The sequence below is a fragment of the Pogona vitticeps genome, chromosome 5 (assembly GCF_051106095.1).
Source record: "Pogona vitticeps strain Pit_001003342236 chromosome 5, PviZW2.1, whole genome shotgun sequence".
Lineage (NCBI taxonomy): Eukaryota > Metazoa > Chordata > Lepidosauria > Squamata > Agamidae > Pogona > Pogona vitticeps.
The window spans coordinates 93,077,764-93,097,113 of record NC_135787.1 but is presented as its reverse complement, the minus strand read 5'-3'; the positions used below and the strand labels follow the sequence as shown (position 1 = coordinate 93,097,113).

Below are 19,350 nucleotides of genomic sequence, written 5' to 3'. Positions count from 1 at the left end.
AAGCCGGGGAGGCGAGGGAGGGCCATCCCCAAATATGATTTGAAAGAAAGATGCTGGGAAGGCAGCCAAATTGATACAAATCCGCTCTGGCCCGCGACGGCTCTGAGGGGGGTGGCCGCTCCCGTCCCTCGCGACGCTCCACGGCTGCCGCCATCGCCTGCCCTGCCCTGTGCTTTTCCCTTGCCGCCTCTTTTCCTTTCTTACGCTGTCATCTTCCTTCCTTCCCTCCTGTAGCTTGTGTTCTCCCTGTCAAGTCTTTGCCCCTTCATTCTTCCTATCTTTTCTTTCCCTCGCTGTTTCGCGCCTGCTTTTCCTCTTCTCTCTGCCTGCCTGCTTACAGTCACTATTCCTCTGAAGGGAAGGGAAGCAAGTAAGACACAATTCCGTCAAAAAGATGGGGAGATGCAGGCAGGCAGAAAGACGACAGGAGTGCCCCATTTGCTGAGGGAGGAAATCTCGCTTGTTTTCCTCTTCTGATCACTCATGGTTTTTCCCACCGCATTGTGATGTTCCCTTGATTGACATGGGTAATATCCAAATACATGCTTAACCCAGGCACAACTTGGTGGGGGTAAGAGCAAAAAGTGATCCAACCAGGCCTTTAGGTTGGCTGGACGACATCCCCTTAATTGGCTGCTTGATCAGGAACCCCACTGAGTGAAGATGGCCCGAAGGGACCAGAAGGGACTCACCTTTTGGTCCTGGAATCAAAGTGTGCTGTTTATATATCATCCCATGGCCTTTCAGGGATTCCCAGTGTGAGGTAGTGGACAGAGTGATGGACTAGAACTCTGGGGAACTGTGTTCGAATCCTGAATAGGCCGTGGACATTCACTGGAGGGACTGGGACAGGTAAAAAAACCCACTTGGTCCTGGAATCAAAGTGTGCCGCTTATATATCATCCCGTGGCCTTTCAGGGATTCCTAGTGTGAGGAATAGAACTCTGGAGAACTGGGTTCGAATCCTGAATAGGCCGTGGACATTCACCGGAGGGACAGGGACAGGTAGAAAAACCATTCCTCAAATACCTCACACCATGAAAACCTTATTAGGGTAACTAAAAGTCTATTCCGACTTGACAGCACAACACACACACACACACACACACACACACACACACAAACACACCGCTCAAGGCACGCGCTGGGCAGTTTATGCAGGCTACATATTGCCCCCTCAGCCAACTGGGTACTCCATAGTTTTTCTGCCTGCACCTCCCCATCTTTCGGCTAGAACTGTATAGTACTTGCTTCACTTCAAGGTAGGGTCCAGCCAGCCCTGATTTTGCTGTGTGGGCTCTGGACCCCCAATTACACCATGGCAAAAACTGGCGATGAAAACGGGTATAAATCAGCAAGGAATGCAACCCTTTTATTATCGCCTTCCCAGAATGGAGTTGATGAGGTTGCTTTCTCTCCAACTGTCTGGTGATGAGATAGTGGCCACCTTTACCCTGTCTCAGGGTGCTTTTGGACCAGACCGAGAACTGGGACCACGGAGGTCTCCCCTCCCCGGGCTAAACCACGGAAGGCTAAACTGCGCAAGGAGGTGGCTTTGAGCTTCCAGAGGAGTTTTCTGCTGTGCAATCGCCTTGGTTCTCTCCTGAAAGCTTAGCAAAATCAAAGAGCGTCCTCTCCCATCGGCTGTTTGTATTTGTCCCTGCAGGACTGCCAAGCAAGACAAAGAGCTGAATCCAATGTTTAGTCCCACCTAAGGAAGACCTATTGAATCAGCAGGACTTGCATATGTGTTGCCTACATAAACCTCAATTATTCAATAGGTCTCTCCTCCGTGAGACTAACCAGCAGATTAAGCTCAGAGTATCTCCAAATTCCGAAAGTAAGGCATACTTGGGGGTTAATTCTGTTTAACACTAATGGTTTGTCTTTGGAAGAGGTGGGTGGGTCCTTATTTAGTTGTTATTGTGGCAAAAAAAAGGATGATTGTGTGGCAACAGTTTATGATTAATTATGGACTGTTTTATCCTCCCAGATGGGTCACAATCTTTCTAAAATTCAGTCAATTTTATACTGCAGTTTTATTATTGATGAAGCTTCAATGATATCTTGTTAAAATGGTCAGTAGAATATAGAACCTGTTGTTAATTTATTTGAATCCCACCACTGCATAAAGACCATTTGTTTTTTTACCTTGACCATAAATCTTGTCATTTTTCATATTCTACTATTTCAAAACCTTCGGTATCTAAGCATGAGACACTTAGAAAAATCTAGTGTGGGCACATATAAAACTTGCTTCAGAGACATAGTGAGAGAATAAAAAACACTGTCCCTCCTCCTTCCACTGGAGCATTCTGGCTGTCTGCCAAAGCCACATGGTCCTTTGGAGCTGGACCTAAAACAGAAAAAAACCCTCTTTATTATTGCAAATATGGTGGCTAACACTGCTGTCCAAGATCCACATTGAAACTTTACTGTCATCTGGAATTGACAAAATGACACTCTCTTCTGTAGCTTTCCTTTTCTCCTGGTCTCGGCTTTTTCTCTCAGCTTGCATTGCTTCAGTAAATGGTCACTGGAGTCACAACGAAAACATCTCCTGAGAGAAAAAACTTTCTCTCCTGGCTGCTCCCCCACATTCTTTGGTGCTGGTGCACTGTTTGCAGGCTGCTAACAGATATGCTTATCAGCTGTGATTTTTTTCTCCTCCCGTTTCTTTTCTTCATCAAGAAGCCTTCCAGTTATATAGTTCAAAGACAAATGTGCTTCAGACATTGATTACCACCTTGCCACCACTAAATAATGTGAGTCATATAGCGAGCTGAGAATCACATACACTTTGTGCAAATCTGGGAACTGCATCCCACTCTGTTCAAGCTCCTGAAACATCATGCCATCTAGATGAGCTGACACCTTTTCACCCAGTTTCAGTCTGGATCTGTACAATTTTTTGTCAATTTTCCCCCCCAAAGAACAAAAATAGCAAACATAGCCCTCATGGCGAAGGAACTTTTTTAAGGCACTCAGACCCTTGCCCCAAGAATAACACTTGGGTAAAATATAAAAGGTTTATTTAAAAGAGTAAAAAGTTATAAAACAAAAGAAATACAAAAAGATACAAATTGTACTATTAAATGCCAAGCATCTAAATATTAACTAAACTCCTGCAAGTCTTTCCCATAAAAGAATAAAATGATTAACTAACTAATAATTTTACTGCTGTACTTAATTACCATGCTATTGCTAATCATTGCAAAGTCTCCTAATCAATCAAGGAAGGCTCTTAACCTGTTACATTCTCCTCCTCCAATTTACACACACACACCTAACTCCCATTTCTATAACTTAAATCAATGTCTCTTTCTTGATGGTATCCAATCAGTATACAGTATACAGTTCACAAGTTCACACCCCTTTTGTAACTTTCCACCATCCAGTCTCCCCTTCCCAAGCTGGCAAGCAATTAGAATGGAATTCAATGTTTATCAGTCTAAAGATGGAGCTTTGTATCTTCTTGTCTGAATGACATAACAAGAATTGGCTCCCAGGCCAAGATTGGAACACCTGTGGAACTCTGAAAAACAAGTACTACAAAATTCATATCCATACAATATTAATCAAGAAAGCGGCAAATGTCAGGCTACAAAACAAAGAGGTTTGGAGCAAGAAGAGATGTCACCAATAAAGACTTAAAGTGTATATCATGGAGCTATTGGAGCCTCACCTAGAGTTCACTTGGCCAGCTGGGGAAGGAACTCTGTTGCAGGATTTGGTCTGTTGGTCTCCTAGGAGAAAAAGCTTTCCCTCAAAAAGATCCATTACTCTTAAGGAGGCATCTTCTCTGAAACGCATCTTTTCCTGCATTCAAGCATTTGGGGACTTCGACCCAGTGTTGTGTCTTTCTCCTGCAACGTTCTTATGGGTGGTCCAGCCTCTTCTGTTAGCTCAAGCAAAGAGCTGCCTTCTTAAAAGAATCATAGAATCATAGAATAATGAAGTTGGAAGGGGCCTACAAGGCCATCAAGTCCAACCCCCTGTTTGATGCAGGAATACAAATCAAAGGATATTTGCCAGGTGGTTGTCTAAGTTTCTTTTGAATGCCTCATGTTGGAGCACTCACCACCTCTCGAGGTAATTGGTTCCACTGTCATACCTCTCTAACAATTAGGAAGTTTTCCCTGATATTTAACAGAAATCTGGCTTCCTGTAACTTGAGCCCATTGGTATGTGTGTTGCACTCTGGGATGACCAAGAACTGATCCTGCCACTCATCTGAATGACAGCCTTTCAAGTATTTGAAAAGTGTTATCATGTCACTCCTCCATCCTCTTTTCTCAAGACTAGGTAAAGGTAAAGGTTCCCCTTGACATTTAGTCCAGTCGTGTCCGACTCTAGGGTGTGGTGCTCATCCCCGTTTCCAAGCCATAGAGCCAGCATTTTGTCCAAAGACAGTTTCTATGGTCACGTGGCCAGCGCGACTAGACATGGAATGCTGTTACCTTAAATTAAAAACCTGCAGTGCCACCACGTCCCTGTTTTCTCAAGACTAAACATGCCCAATTCTTTCGGTCTCTCCTCATACGGCTTGGTTTGCAGCTCTCTGATCATCCTTGTTGCTCTCCTCTCAACTTGTTCCAATTTGTCAGCCTCTTTCTTGAAATGTGGTGTCCAGAACTGAACACAGTACTAAAGGTGAGGCCTAACCAGTGCTGAATAGAGGGGAATTAGCACCTCATGAGATTTGGAAACTATACTTTTGTTAATGCAGCCTAAAATAGCATTTGCCTTTTTTATAGCCACATCACACTGTTGGCTCATATTTAGCTTGTGACCTACAACAATTTCAAGATTCTTCTCACTGTAGTATTGCTGAGCCAGGTATCCCTCATCTTGTAACTGTGCATTTGTTTCTTTTTCTGCGATGGAGTATTTGCACTTATCCCTGCTGAATTTCATTCTGTTGTTTTCAGCCCAGTGCTCCTGCCTATCTAGACAATTTTGAGTTTTGTTTCTGATTTCCAAGGTATTAGCTGTTCCACCCAATGTTGTGTCATCTACTGTACAAATTTGACAATCATTTCTTGCACTTCCTCATCTAAGTCATTAATAAAAATATTGAAGAGCACCAGGCCCAGGACTGAGCCTTGGGGTACCCCACTTGTGACCTGTTCCCAGTTAGAAAGGACCCATTGATCACCACCCTCTGAGTACAATTCTGTAGCCAATTGTGTGTCCACCTGATACTCGATCTATCCAGCTCACACCTTGCTTGCTAATCGGGAAATCATGGGGCACTTTGTCAAGAGCTTTGCTGAAATCAAGATATACTATGCCTACAGCATTCCCTTCGTCTATCAAGGAGCTTACCTGATTTTTTAAAAAACCCAAAACCACCCTGATAGCAAATTAGTTTGGCAGGATTTGTTCTTGACAATTCAGCGTTGGCTTCTAGTTATTATTGCATTGTTTTCTAGGTGCTTGCACAATGACCGGTTCATGATCTGTTCCAGAATTTTCCCTGCAAATGATGTCAGGCTGACTGGCCTGTAATTCTCAGGTGCCTCTTTTTTTTGCCATTTTTGAAGACAGGGACATTAGCCCTCCCCCAGTCCTCTGGCTCCTCCCCCATTTCCAGTGATTTCAAGAAAATAATGGATAGTGGTTCTGAGAGTTCTTCAGCCAGTTCCTTCGGTACTCTTGGATGTAGTTCATCCAGCCCTGGAGATCTGAACCTGCTCAAGGTGGTAAGGTATTCCTTGACTATTTGTTTATCAGCCTCTAGCTGCTATCCTGCCCCTGCACTTGGCATTTCCATTTTGTCTGTGTCTCTTTGACATACTTGCAATTTGTTTTTCAAAAGTTTCATCCGCTTCCTCTCCTTGATTGAATGGCCGGTAGTAAACTCCAACTACCATGTTCCTTTTGTTTTTTGCCCCAACTAGATTGATCCAGATGCTCTGAATGAGACATCCAGTCTCCTCCTCCTGTATTTCTGTGCAGGAATGCATATTTTTTTTACATATAGTGCAACTCCACCTCCCTTTCTATTCTCTCAGTTCTTTTTTAACACTTTATATCATTTAATTGCTGTATTCCAATGCTTCAGCCTGCTGGCCCTGCAAGGATCCAGTTCTGTAGGTTCAGCAGTTTCTCTCTCTGGTCTCTCATATATTTGAGGCAAATAACTTCTGTTTTCACCTCCCTGTAATGTACCATTTACTAATTTCTAAACCATCCCCATTTCCTTTTGGTCCTACTGGTGTTCTTAAAGGAGAAAACAGCCTCCAGATGTTTAGTCTGACATCTAGAACTGAAAGCTGTAGAAGTGAAGGCTACAATAGGCAAATAGATTATACGGTCAGATAAGAACTGTTTTCTGTTTTCTGCAGTGATGGAAAGTATTTATAGTGAAGACAAAGAGCTTGTGCTGCTTGGGGAAGGAGCTAGCCAAAATTGATTACTATGTTCCAGACTCGGGATCTGTCAAAGAAAAAAACTTCTCATTCTTCTGGCAGGGAAAACCATCGAATGAGACCAGGGAATATGGTGTTGGCTTTGCAGTCAGAAATACTCTGCTGAGATCCATTGTTCCACCTACTATGGGGAGTGAAAGAATCCTGTCTCTGCAGCTCCACTCATCAGCGGGACTGGTCACCCTCATTAGCGCATATGCACCAACACTGTCATCCACAACAGAAGCGAAAGACAAATTTTACGACGATCTGGCTGCTACTATCAAAAAAGTCCCTGAGAGAGAGCCACTGTTCATTCTTGGAGACTTTAACGCTAGAGTTGGTGCTGACAACAACTCTTGGCCCACTTGTCTAGGCTGTTTTGGCATTGGAAAGATGAATGAAAACGGCCAACGCTTGCTGGAGTTTTGCTGCTACTATGGTCTTTGCGTCACCAACACGTTCTTCAATACAAAGCTTCAACACAGAGTTTCTTGGAGACATCCAAGATCCAAGCATTGGCATCAGCTCGATTTGATCCTCACTAGACGTTCAAGCTTTCCTAGCACTACAATCACACGCAGCTACCAGAGTGCTGACTGTGATACTGATCACTCTCTGGTGTGTAGTAGAGTAAAATTGCAAACAAAGAGACTGTACTACACATAAAAGGAAGGAAGACCACGTATTGACATCAGCAAGACTCGCGATCAAAGAAAAGTGGAGAAATTTGCCCAAGCGCTTGAGGAAACCCTTCCAGGCCCAGCTGAGGCAAGTGCACCTGAACGTTGGGAACATTTCAAGAACGCTGTTTATAACACTGCCTTGTCCACATATGGCAAGAAGACCAAAAAGACAGCCGACTGATTCAAAGCCCACTCGGAGGAGTTGATTCCAGCCATCCATGATAAGAGAAGAGCTCTAGCAACATACAAAGCCTGCCCTAGTGAGTGCAACTTGCAAGCTCTTCAATCTGCTCGTAGCCAAGTCCAACAGACTGCCAGGAGATGTTCCAATGATTATTGGCTTCAGCTCTGCTCTCAGATACAGTTAGCAGCAGATGTGACAAACACGGTGCCCGAAAGCACGCGTGAATGCTCGGACAGAGAGTAATTTGGAGATTGGACACGCTAACACGTGCTGAGTGAGTCCTAGAACTCAGCTAGCCGTGAACAACTCCCCATCATACAAGTCTGCCCTAATAAGAACACCCTTGTACCTTTGAATCTTTCTGATAGAAAACCATGTGGGCTTTGTAGTCCTTAGACTTATCATGCACCACAGGCAGGACTCCTTAAGTATGCTAGGCCGAGGCAGCACTCTCAGATGACCCTAAGACAAGTTTACTGTTCAGGAAACCAATTGATTTTTATAATCATTATTTTATTAAAGAATAAGCATGTTCCTAGTTATCAAAACCAATCTAGGCTAAAGCAAGTAAATAAGCATTGTGCTGGTTATTTATAAATCTGTAGTGAGGCAAAGAAAACATGAAAAATAGACAAGTGTTCAAAAACATTACAAGAATACAAAAAGCCATTAAAAAGAATAAAAACAGTTCCAGTAAGGTAATCCATTAAAAAAATAGTGCAATTAGGTAAGAAAAAGTCCATAGTCCTTAATAATCCTGTAAATGAAAAATACTGTACAAAAGTAAAAATCCTGTGAAAGAAAATGTCCCATTGTCCTGAGAATAATCCAAGAGAATAGTCCATAAAAAGAGTCAAGAAAATTCCCTCAGTGCGTGTATGGGCAATCCATGTGTGTAAGCCACGAGTGAGTCACGAATGACTGAAGAGTAGGTCCCGAAAGACAATGTCCATAGGCAAAAAGTTCCTTTTTCAAGAGTAACTGGTAAGGTCTTATCGCTCCTTCCCACGATGTCATCCAATCACAATCTGTTGCTAGGCAAACAGTCCTGTTGTACCACATGACTTTCTCTCCCATGGGTAACAGATGTTATTTGGGTTTCTGTGGTTTTGCGAAGAGTCACAACAATACCCATCTATCTTATCACACAGAGTCCTTTCTCATGCTCTCAGAATAGCATTCCCTTGGCTCTCGCTAGCAAACAACCTGTCAGCATAGCAAAGATCCTTTATACAGAGAAACAAGATGGAACCTCTCTTGCACATTTCTCAATTACAAAACCCATGTTCCTTACAAGATTTCAACTACAAATTCCATCTCATCACAGCAGACACAGGTAACATCAAGGGAATGTATGATGGGATCAAGCAGGCTTTAGGTCCAGTACAGAAGAAAACTGCTCCCCTGAAGTCTGCTACAGGCATGTTCATCCAGAACTGAACACAGCAGATGGACCACTGGGTGCAGCACTACTCTGAGCTGTACTCCAGAGAGAATGCAGTAACTGAAGAAGCATTGAATAACATTGAGTGTCTCCCTGTCCTGGAAGAGTTGGACAGTGAACCAACTTTAGCAGAAATAGAAGAGGCCTTGAATTCCCTTGCCTCTGGCAAGGCACCTGAAAAGGATAACATCCCTGTTGAAGTGCTGAAGTGCTGCAAAGAGACCATCACCACCAAACTGTATGAAATCTTTCATCTTTGCTGGAGCGAAGGTAGAGTACCACAGGACATGAAGGATGCAAACATCGTCACATTGTATAAGAACAAAGGAGACAGGGGCGACTGCAATAACTACCATGGCATCTCTCTTCTTAGCGTTATAGGAAAGCTGCTTGCCCGTGTTGTGCTGAAGAGGCTCCAGGTGCTTGCAGACAGAGTCTATCCAGAATCACAGTGTGGATTCCGAGCAAATAGATCCACCACTGACATGGTATTCTCCCTCAGACAGTTGCAGGAGAAATGCAGGAAACAACAACAGGCACTCTAAGTGGCCTTCATAGACCTTACAAAAGCATTTGACTTGGTTAGCAGGGATGGCCTTTTCAAGATACTTCCCAAGATTGGATGTCCACATCATCAGGTCCTTCCATGATGGAATGAAAGGCACTGTAGTTTTTGACGGCTCAACATCAGATCCCTTTGACATCCGAAGCAGAGTGAAACAGGGCGGTGTCCTTGCACCAACACTTTTTGGGGATCTTTTTTGCTGTCATGCTGAAGCATGCCTTTGGAACTGCAACAGAAGGTGTCTATCTCCGGACTAGATCAGATGGACAGCTCTTTAATCTCTCTATACTGAGAGCAAAGACCAAAGTTCAGCTGAAATGCATGCGGGACTTCCTCTTCGCCGATGATGCAGCCATAGTTGCCCACTCTGCCGAGGACCTCCAACAACTCATGTAACGTTTTAGCAAGGCCTGCCAAGACTTTGGACCAACAATCAGCCTGAAGAAAACACAAGTCATGGGCCAGGGCGTGGACTCACCTCCCTCTATTACCATCTCCATGCAAGAATCGGAGGTTGTGCATGAATTTGTGTACCTTGTCTCAACCATCTCTGACACTCTTTTCCTAGACGTTGAGCTGGATAGACGCATTGGCAAAGCAGCTACCATGTTCTCAAGATTCACAAAAAGAGTATGGCTCAATAAGAAGCTGTAACGGTACCCAAAGTATGACGTCATTCCTGCCTGTCAATCAGGGGATGGAGCAGGAGGGGCGGAGTCAGGATGACAGTTGGAACAGCTGGGTGAGACAGTTAGGAGTTGGAATCAGAGAGAGATAGGTTCAGAGAGAGTTAGGGACCAGAAGTTATTGAAACAGTGCTAGGGCATAGGAGTAACAAAAAGGGTTAAGAAAAGAAATTGAAAGAATAAAACCTATTGGACAAGCAGGAATGATCTCATCAGTTTATCAAGAGAAATATTGACATGATCTGATATACGTTAACACCTGATTTGACACACATGAATATATAACACCGTTACATTTGATTATACTTATGATCCTGTTCAATAATAAAAGAATGTTTATTTAAAACCCTTGTCTCCTGAAATTGTATGACCCTTTGGGGTGACAGCTCCTGAGTGTGTGGGATTTGATTTGGTATTAGCATAATACCTGATGGCAGCGAAAAGGGCATATTTACCTTGGTGGAGCCCAGTGGTATACAGTGGGGTCTTGACTTGAGAACTTAATCCGTATTGGAAGGCGGTTCTCAAGTCAAAAAGTTCTCAGGTCAAATCTGCATTTCCCATAGGAATGCATTGAAAACCATTTGATCCGTATCTGCTATTTTCCGTCCATAGAAACTAATGGGAAGTTGCTATTCTGCCTTCGACCACTAGAGGGGGATATTTTGTTTCTTTTTTTCTTAGGTCAAGAAAGGTTCAGGGAAGGCAGGGAAAATACAGTCCAGGCAGTACAGTACCAGGCAGTCTGAAGACTGTCTCCCAATCCACTCTCTAAACGCTGGGAGGAGTGAGGAAGCAGACAGGCACCCTTTTCACTGGCCAACAGTTAACTGAAAGTTCACATTTTGCACTTTCCCTGCCTCCCACGTGGTTTTTTTTCAGTTCTTAACTCAAATCTAAGTATGTAAGTCAAGTCAATATTTTCCTATGAGAGTGGTTCTTAAGTCAAAATGTTCTTAACTCAAGCTGTTCTTAAGTCAAGACCCCACTGTAAAGGGCACAAAGGGGGATCACCACAGAAGCTGACAGCATACACCAAGATCTAGGTCTATAGAGCCTGTGTCCTGAACACACTCCTGTACTGCAGTGAGTCCTGGACCCTTCATGCACGGCAGGAGAGAAAGCTGAACACATTCCATATGCGCTGCCTCCAACATATTTTTGGTATCACCTGGCAGGACAAAGTTCCAAATAGAGTAGTCCTAGATCGAGCTGGAATTTTTAGCATGTATACACTACTGAAACAGTGACGCCTACGTTGGCTTGGGCATGTTGTGAGCATGGCTGATGGTCGGATTCCAAAGGATCTCCTGTATGGAGAACTAGTGCAGGGAAATCGCCCCAGAGGGAGACCACAGCTACAATACAAGGATATCTGCAAGTGGGATTTGAACGCCTTGGAAATGGATCTCAACAGATGTGAAACCCTGACATCTGAGCGTTCAGCCTGGAGGCATGTGGTGCATCACGGCCTCTCCCACTTTGAAGAGACCCTCGCCCAGCAGTCTGAGGCAAAGAGGCAGTCACAAAAGCAGCAAAATCAGGGAGCTAGACAGGGTACAGATTGTACTTGTCCTAAGTGTGGAAGGGATTGCCACTCTCGAATTGGCCTTCTCAGCCACACTAGACGCTGTTCCAAGTCCTCCATGCAGAGCACGATACCATAGTCTCTCGAGACTGAAGGATGCCTATGATGTTCCAGTATTAATAAGTGATTCAATTCTGCAAAATACCCCTAGTTTATGAATGTGGGATATAGTGCTTCTGTGACCGTAGTTTAAAAAGCCAGGAAATAGCCCAATACTGTATGTGCCTGTGTTGCCAGCAGGAAAAAGGATGCCAAGCTTTTCATAGTAAAGGACAGCCTGAATGTTGTCAACACTAATGTCAGCAGTCAAGATTGTCCCTAGCAGTGTTTCCCAGGCTGGGGGTCCTGACTGAAAGGGGCTGAAAGTGTTTTCTGGCAGGTCACAGGTTGCCTTATATGTGCTGTAGCAATTGTTAAATAATTTCTTCCTTGATCTTTCAGTGTGGAATATTAAAGTTAGTGCAGATATGTATATGCAAGAAGAAGGCCCTTTGTGGGAGAAAGAAACAAGTACTTCCTGAGAAGGGTTGACTTCACCCTATTAAAAATGCCTTTTTATGCAAAAGTGGTGGGGGAGGTGTCACAGGTAAGGAGGGCTTGACCCAAAATGTTGGGAAGCACTGGTATACAGGATACAGTCTTGTCCTCACTATCATTCCCAAAGTGACATCATGCCAGAGAAAATCCTATGTGACTCATTTCTCCATTAATTAACCACTTCTCACCCAAACACAAAGCAATTGTGTTTCAACAAGTGTGAATGGTAGTGAGCAGAAAAGAGTAACCTGTAGATCATCTCGTTTGCTGCCACTCGTGTTGTCAACATTCATGTAAATCTTGGTATCTTTTTCCTGATGGCAACCAGGACACCATATTGTGCAGCAATACTGGATCATTTCCTAGCTTTTAAAATCATAGGAACAGAGCCATAACATTCCACATCTAATATCATTAGCGCCTGACTGGCAGGGTCAAAAATTCAGACCTACCTTCTCCTGTTCTCAGGCTTATAAGAATGTTTATATTTAGTATGTTTGTGCTGATAAGAGATCTACAAAGTCAATTTTTCCCTCTTTGAAATAATTTTCTCAGATTCACCTCCCTGTCCCCAAAGCTTGGATTCCTTCCAAATGTTTAAAAAAAAAAAGGGGGGGGGGAAGCTAGGACCAATACTGTAATTCTTTTTTCAAAATAGGCAAGTTTGATTTCTTTTCAGTGGATTAAATCTATTTTGAATCTGCAGACAGAAAAGGTTATTGATGTCTGCAGAGGGGGAAGGGTAAAACAGTTTTGCTTTTTAAAAATCATAACCTGAAAACCGTTTGCCCAAATGTTCCAAATGAAAAGTGGACCATCTGCTACAGCTGTGCCAAATTTGGTGCTGATCCAAGGTCCCATTTCAAAGTTAAATTTTTTTGTTTGTGGTGCCTCCATTTTTTGAATTTCCTTATGAAATGCTGATTTGCTTTGTTGCACACTATTGCTGTGCTCTCATACAGCAATAGTCCATCAGTGTTTTGGTAAATGTGAGAGCAGTATTACGACTGATGAGTGAAAGAAGCATTACACTTCAGTAAATTGCCACCTGGACTTGCTTTCTTCTCCATCTTCTCTGTATGAAGATGCAGAGGTTGTTGCGTGTGAAGCTTCAGATGTGAAAGTCCAGAAAAGTGGGGGCGGGGAGGGGGGAGGTTGGCCCTTTTCCCACAGAGATGTGTAATTTCCAGAAGTTTTGAAGCATTGGGGGCAAACATTTTTTGAGTTTTTTTCCTCCTGGGGAAAACAAATAAAAGCAAAGCTAAACAAAACAAAAACACACCACCACCCTGGAAAGCAACATATTTTTTTGCCATGCTTTGACTCTGTTGCTACCAGCTTGAGTCCTGCATTGTGTGGATACAAGGATGTACTACCAGTATCATTGGTTCAAGGAAAGTTGTACAAGTGCTCAGTGTAAACAGCCTCTACATTTTAATGTTATGAGTGTGGTTCACAATAAACTTACTCATTTACAGTACGAGGCTACTGTTGGTTTACAGAGAATAGACAGGCAGCAAGTAGTGAAGGAGGGAGGAAAGAGATGGCACTGGGGCACATGGGAGAACAATCTGGTGGCAACTTGAGATGAAATAATAAACCAAAAGAGAATGAAGGAAAAACTAATGGTGCAGTATAGTATTATAACAAATGGTAAGGAAAAGACCGCAGCATGACAGTGGAAGTACGGAGCCATCACCAGAGGCACGTGTCTCACGCTGCCTAATGAAAGGGTCTACTCCGGCCATTGTGCTTAATAGCTTACGCACATTAAAGAATTTAAACACAGTACAGGCAGTTTCAGGCATGAATATTATCAAAACATCATCCCACTTCATCCACTGCATTTTACAGAGGTTTTATATGACGACATTGCCCTGCCCTCTTAATTCTTCTTTAGCTTATCTGGAAAAATTACTAAAGGGTAATAGAACAGCTCCAAAGCGCCTTGTGGCGTGGTAAAAAGCCACGTCTCCAACCCTTCTGAATGCGCGGCCCACGAGGCGCTTGGCGGAAACAGAACCTTCGCGCACGGCTCCGTAGTGAAGGGGAAGGTTTGCTGGATGGGACATGAGGGCGGCGGTTTGCAACAGGAAGCATATCCCCATCAGTCATGGCTGTGGACATTACGCTGCTGTTCAAAGCCAGTGTGAAGACGGTGAAGACCCGGAATAAGGCGCTGGGGGTCCCGCTAGGCGGCACCGAGAGCTGCCGTGACGATGTACTCTTGCTCAAGCGAGGAGGCAGCCCCCGGTCCAGAAGCGATTTCACCGGCAAGGCCCGCGAAGTGGTAAGTGGAGGAGGGGTGGAAGGGCTACTGCGTCGTGGCTTTGAGTGTCTTCCGCCTCCAAGTCTATGGACAAACCGGTCCTGCCGTCACGGCACCATTCGCGGCTGTGTCCGGATGAGCTAGCAGCTAATGACAGCAGCAGCAATGCTGGCTTCAGCCCGAGGCACTGGTGCAGCTGTAAGAAGGAAGCCTATTTTTGAGTGCAGTAAACTTCAGTTCTGTGAAATCGCTGGAATTTCACATAAACTCAATTGAATTAAGTAGGATTTACCTATGACGAAAAGTGTTAGAGACTGGACTGTAAGTGTCTTAGTGGAAGTGAGTTTAATTCATTAAATACAAACCATAAATACAAAAATACATAATGAAGAACGTTGAGCTCAGTGATTTAAGGAGCAATACTTAAGTTCTTAAATGATGCATGTTGGTGTAGAGGACTGTCCAGCTCCTTCTCAATCATATTAATGTTCAGACATGTCTTATTAATAAATTGCAGCTATCTAATCTGCTCCAGTGAAATACTTTGTACTTGTCTTTTTCTTTCATCTTTTAATTCATAGGTTCTTAACCTGTGGTCTTAACCCCCCAGGGGACTGCAATGTCCTCACAAGGGCCCCCACAAAGGCTTGAAGAAATGTTATCTTTTGCAGTTAAAATAGAAAGAAAGAAAGAAAGAAAGAAAGAAAGAAAGAAAGAAAGAAAGAAAGAAAGAAAGAAAGAAAGAAAAGGAAACAAAGAACAAACACTTAATTTCCCTTGTTTGTGTAAAGCATGGCTTTTCTACCACTTCCATTTAAAACAAACAAAAGTAAAAATTGGTTATGAAAATAACTGATACTGCTCTACACATGGTGAGAACATATTCTAACTACTGTCATGCAAGTCAGTGGTGCTGAGTGGCTGAGAGACAACATGTGACATTTTTTGCTACTGCTCAGACACAAACCGGGGGAAGACAGAGTTGGAGTCAGTGTCAGTGTGCATGAGTGTTTGGATGGACTTTATGATTGTGTTTCTTCTTTGATTTCTGCTAATAAAACCATTTGTTATTGTCGGGTAAAGTGACTTTGATTTATCTTGGTGAATTTTGTAATGCTACATTTTGGCTGAGCCTCAAAATGTATTACTGACCAAGTTTGAAACATAAAAGAACTGATGATGTTGATGAAGATGCATCCTGTTCAAAGCAAAATGAAGCTTCTTCCAGTCATTTTTTTAAAAAAGTGTTGGCATTATAGCAAGGAACAACTGTTGATGAGACCTTCATCAGAAACTTTAAATAAATATTTGATGCTCTTTAGGATTTTCCATCTTGAGTTTAGTCTTGGTGGTGAACGGCAACAAAATATATTTAAAGGGAGTCCATGGTAAAGATAAATGTAAGAAACATTGCACTAATAGTTTATTTTTATTATGTGTCATCAAGTCATTGATGACAGCTATATGAATTAACAGCTATATGAATGACAGCTATATGAATTAACAGCTTCCAGAAGGTCCTACCAAACATATATGCTCAGATTTTTTCAGAACAAATGAGACTGTGGCTTCCTTTACTAAGTATGATGGAATGAGTTAAATTGTGGTCCAGGTTTTTTGCTAGGGCCAGTCTTTTCTACATCCAGTTGAGAAGTTTCCCCATCTCATGTGCTCTAAAGAGAGTTGACCAGGACTTCTTAAGTGTCTCATTCTGTTCTATGCATACCATGGACAGGCCACTAGTTTGGCTGACTTTCCATTGAATCCACAATCAGCTGTAATATTGTGTCATCTATGTCAGTCTTCACAGGGTGGAGTAGATATGTCCTGTAACGTCATTGAGGGCCAAGCTCATTGGTTTAGTCTGCCTGTCTTGCAGTTTATCAGGGTGTGGCCACTGCTTATGCTACAGCTTGCTTGGAGCCACAGATGAGAATTGAGTTCCAGTAATGAAAAGAGTGCTTATACAGAGACTGTCAGTTCAGTCATTAGAGATATTTTTCCCACATAGTCACTCCATACCCACCAGACATTATTTATAGCAATGGTTCCAAACCTTGGTCTCCAGTTGCTTTTGGACTACAGCTCCCAGAAATCTTGGCCAGCACAGATAGTGGTGAAGGCTTCTGGGAGTTTTAGTTCAAGAACATCTGGGAACTCAAGGCTGGGAACCACTGATTTATAGGGATTGCACAAATACCAAAGACTTTGCATTAATATGTTTAAATACTTAAAGTCTTTAAACTTTTCTTCATTATAAAATCAGAGTTGTCTCATAAACTAGGTTCTTCATGTGAGATAGGCAATAAAACAAAATAGTAGCGGAAAACATGTTGCTTACATAGCAAGCCCTAGGCTGTCACTTTATCTACTATACCACACTGAGTATTGTTTGTGTTATTAGCTGGAGTCCCGGAGGCAGTTTGTGTTGTTCTGTCAACTCCTGCGACATCGCTGGAACCGGTTGTATTGGCTCTTGCCTTTCCATTGGACTATTTCAGCAACGTGGAGAGGGGGGATTTGCTGCTTGGGTAACAGCCTATCCTCCATATTATTTTACCCAGGCTTCATGCTCTGGAGAGGACACTCTCCAAGTCCTCCATACAGAGCATGTTACCATAGTCTCTCAAGACTGAAGTATGCCTAAAAAGATTATCTTTATTGAACTCACTGTCTGAAAACCTGTTGCTTAGCATAATAAATTGCATTAAAGTAGACCCACTGAATCAATGGGAATTTTGTTAGTGAGTTTCTTCATAGGTTCCATTGATTCAACTAGTCCTGCTCTAGTTGTGACTTACTTTAGTGTAGTAAGTCACAACTAAATAAGGGCCCTTTGAATTAATTGAGCTTACAGAGGAGTTGATTTCATAGAATCATAGAATAATAGAATGGGAATGGGCCTATAAGGATACCCAGTCCAACCCCCTGCTCAGTACAGGAACCCAAATCAAAGCAAAGCTGACAGACAGTTGTCAACTTTTCTCTTGAATGCCTCCAGTCTTGGAGCACTCACCACCTCCTGAGGTAATTGGTTCCATTGTTGCTCTGCTCTAACAGCTAAGACGTTTTCCCTGATATCATACCAAAACCTGGCTTCCTATAACAGGAGCCCGTTCTTACATATCCTACAGTTTGGGATGATGGAGAACAAATTTTGCCCCTCCTCTGTATGACTGTCTTTCAAGTATTTGAAAAATGCTAACCTATTTCCTCTCAAGGCTAAACACACGGGTTCTTCAGTCTTACCTCATCTTACCACAAGAAAAATTCAACTGGTTTTGATACCCAGAGTGAATTATGTATATATAATAATAATAATAATAATAATAATAATAATAATAATAATAATAATAATAATAATAATAATAATAATAATAATAATAATAATAATAATAATAATAATAATAATAATAATAATATAATTTATTGTCATTGTAAGTATATACACAGTATACCATACAACGAAATTCACAGACACCCAGAGACCAGACACATGCACACACATAACATTCCCCAAACACTCCCCACCCACTAGAAGTCCCCCACTAAAAATACAAACATGTACACCTCAGGCCAAGTAACACAGTCCAACTAATTATTCACTACTGGTGGTCTTTAAGCTCATTATTAATTGCAATTATAGCTCTAGGATAATATATGACTTGTTCTGAATATTTGCTCTTCAGATTCTTGTTTTACTCTGATCTGTTCCTTGCATGTTTGTAGAACCTAGCTTTCTTTTTAACCATAGTTTTTGCAAAGTAAAGTGTGAAGGCCACAGAGGGGTGTTGCTGTCTCTTATACTGTATAATTTGGGGAAGTTATCATGAAAGGTAGGCATAGCACTAAAAATACTATAGACCCTGACTGAATGTTTTCAAATGTGATAGATAATAACTTAGGATAAGTGAAGGATGTACTAGGATATCATTGTCAGATGTCAATTTATCTGCAAATTTTTCTGCTAATAACAGGGCAAACCAGCAACCCTGCAGAAGAGTCAGAATTGTGCCACAATGGTAGTCAGTGTCTAGTGAGAGACATCTTCCCTTCTGTACTTGTCCTTTGGCCACTTTCTCATGGCTTGGGCTGCATATCTACTTTCTTTCTTTCTATTTCCTGCATATCTACTTTCTGTTTTCCAGAATAACTAGCTTTCTTGTTTAATTTGCATACAATAACTTGTCCGATTGTATTTATTCTGTTTCTGGACCGAGCTACATAATTATTTCAGAGCAATAATGCGATTAGGTGATTTTTTCAAAAAGGATTAGCTTAAAATTTCCATGCTGTTTTCTTTGAAGTTCATTTTGTTGCAATTTAAGATTAAGGAGCAAGTTAGGGAAGAAATGATCCCTTCTTTCTTTTTTCTACTTACTCTTAACTGTAGGTTAGCAGTTTTCTGTGGAAAAATTCTTGCAGTCTTTATGCTTGAATTAAGTGTGCCTCGACATCACTGGGAGTGGGAACTAAATATGACCATTCTCAAAGTTCTTTCTTGGCACTGGTCTTGAGATTTTTAGTTCTTTGTTTAACTATTGCTCCCTCTACTTTTGTGGGAAGAACAACAAAACTGAGAACAATGAAGCAACATAAAAGAGAAACAGGAAAACAATTTAATGATTAGCACTGAAACAAATATTTAATTAAGATAAAAATTATGCCTAAAAGCCCTAATGCTGACTTTTGGAAACAGAGGCATGTTTGGAAAGCCCAATGTCCCATACAGTAGATATTCCAAATTGCTTGGGAACTGGAGCTTGCTTTTGCAAGCTTGGAATGTCCTGCAGATAATTAAGTTGTGGTTAGGCTTTAGAAAAATACAAAGTTCTCGAACTATGATTTTATAAACATGCTGCAATAACATTTCTTTATATTTAACAGTTTCATATAGAAAGCTGATACTCTCACAAGGCATTGATTAAAGGTAAAACATCAAGAAAGGAAAAATATTAAATTAAAACTTCAGTTAGGA

The 19,350-nt window shown here is 42.1% G+C and overlaps 1 protein-coding gene across 8 annotated transcripts in view; it reads left to right on the top strand.

The window, feature by feature from the left end:
- The first annotated feature begins 13,888 nt into the window (after positions 1-13,888).
- STX18 (syntaxin 18) overlaps positions 13,889-19,350 on the top strand; it is a 124,926-nt gene continuing 119,464 nt past the window's right edge. For 7 of the 8 annotated variants that reach the window (XR_002302292.3, XR_013545561.1, XR_013545562.1 and 4 more), the window contains exon 1: positions 13,889-14,393. Coding sequence is in view for 5 of the 8 variants with exons in the window: in XM_020813302.3 (XP_020668961.1) it covers positions 14,217-14,393 (177 nt within the window). In the remaining 3 variants the exon portion in view is untranslated. The remainder of the gene's footprint in view (positions 14,394-19,350) is intronic. The other variant, XM_073001038.2, reaches the window with a different exon arrangement.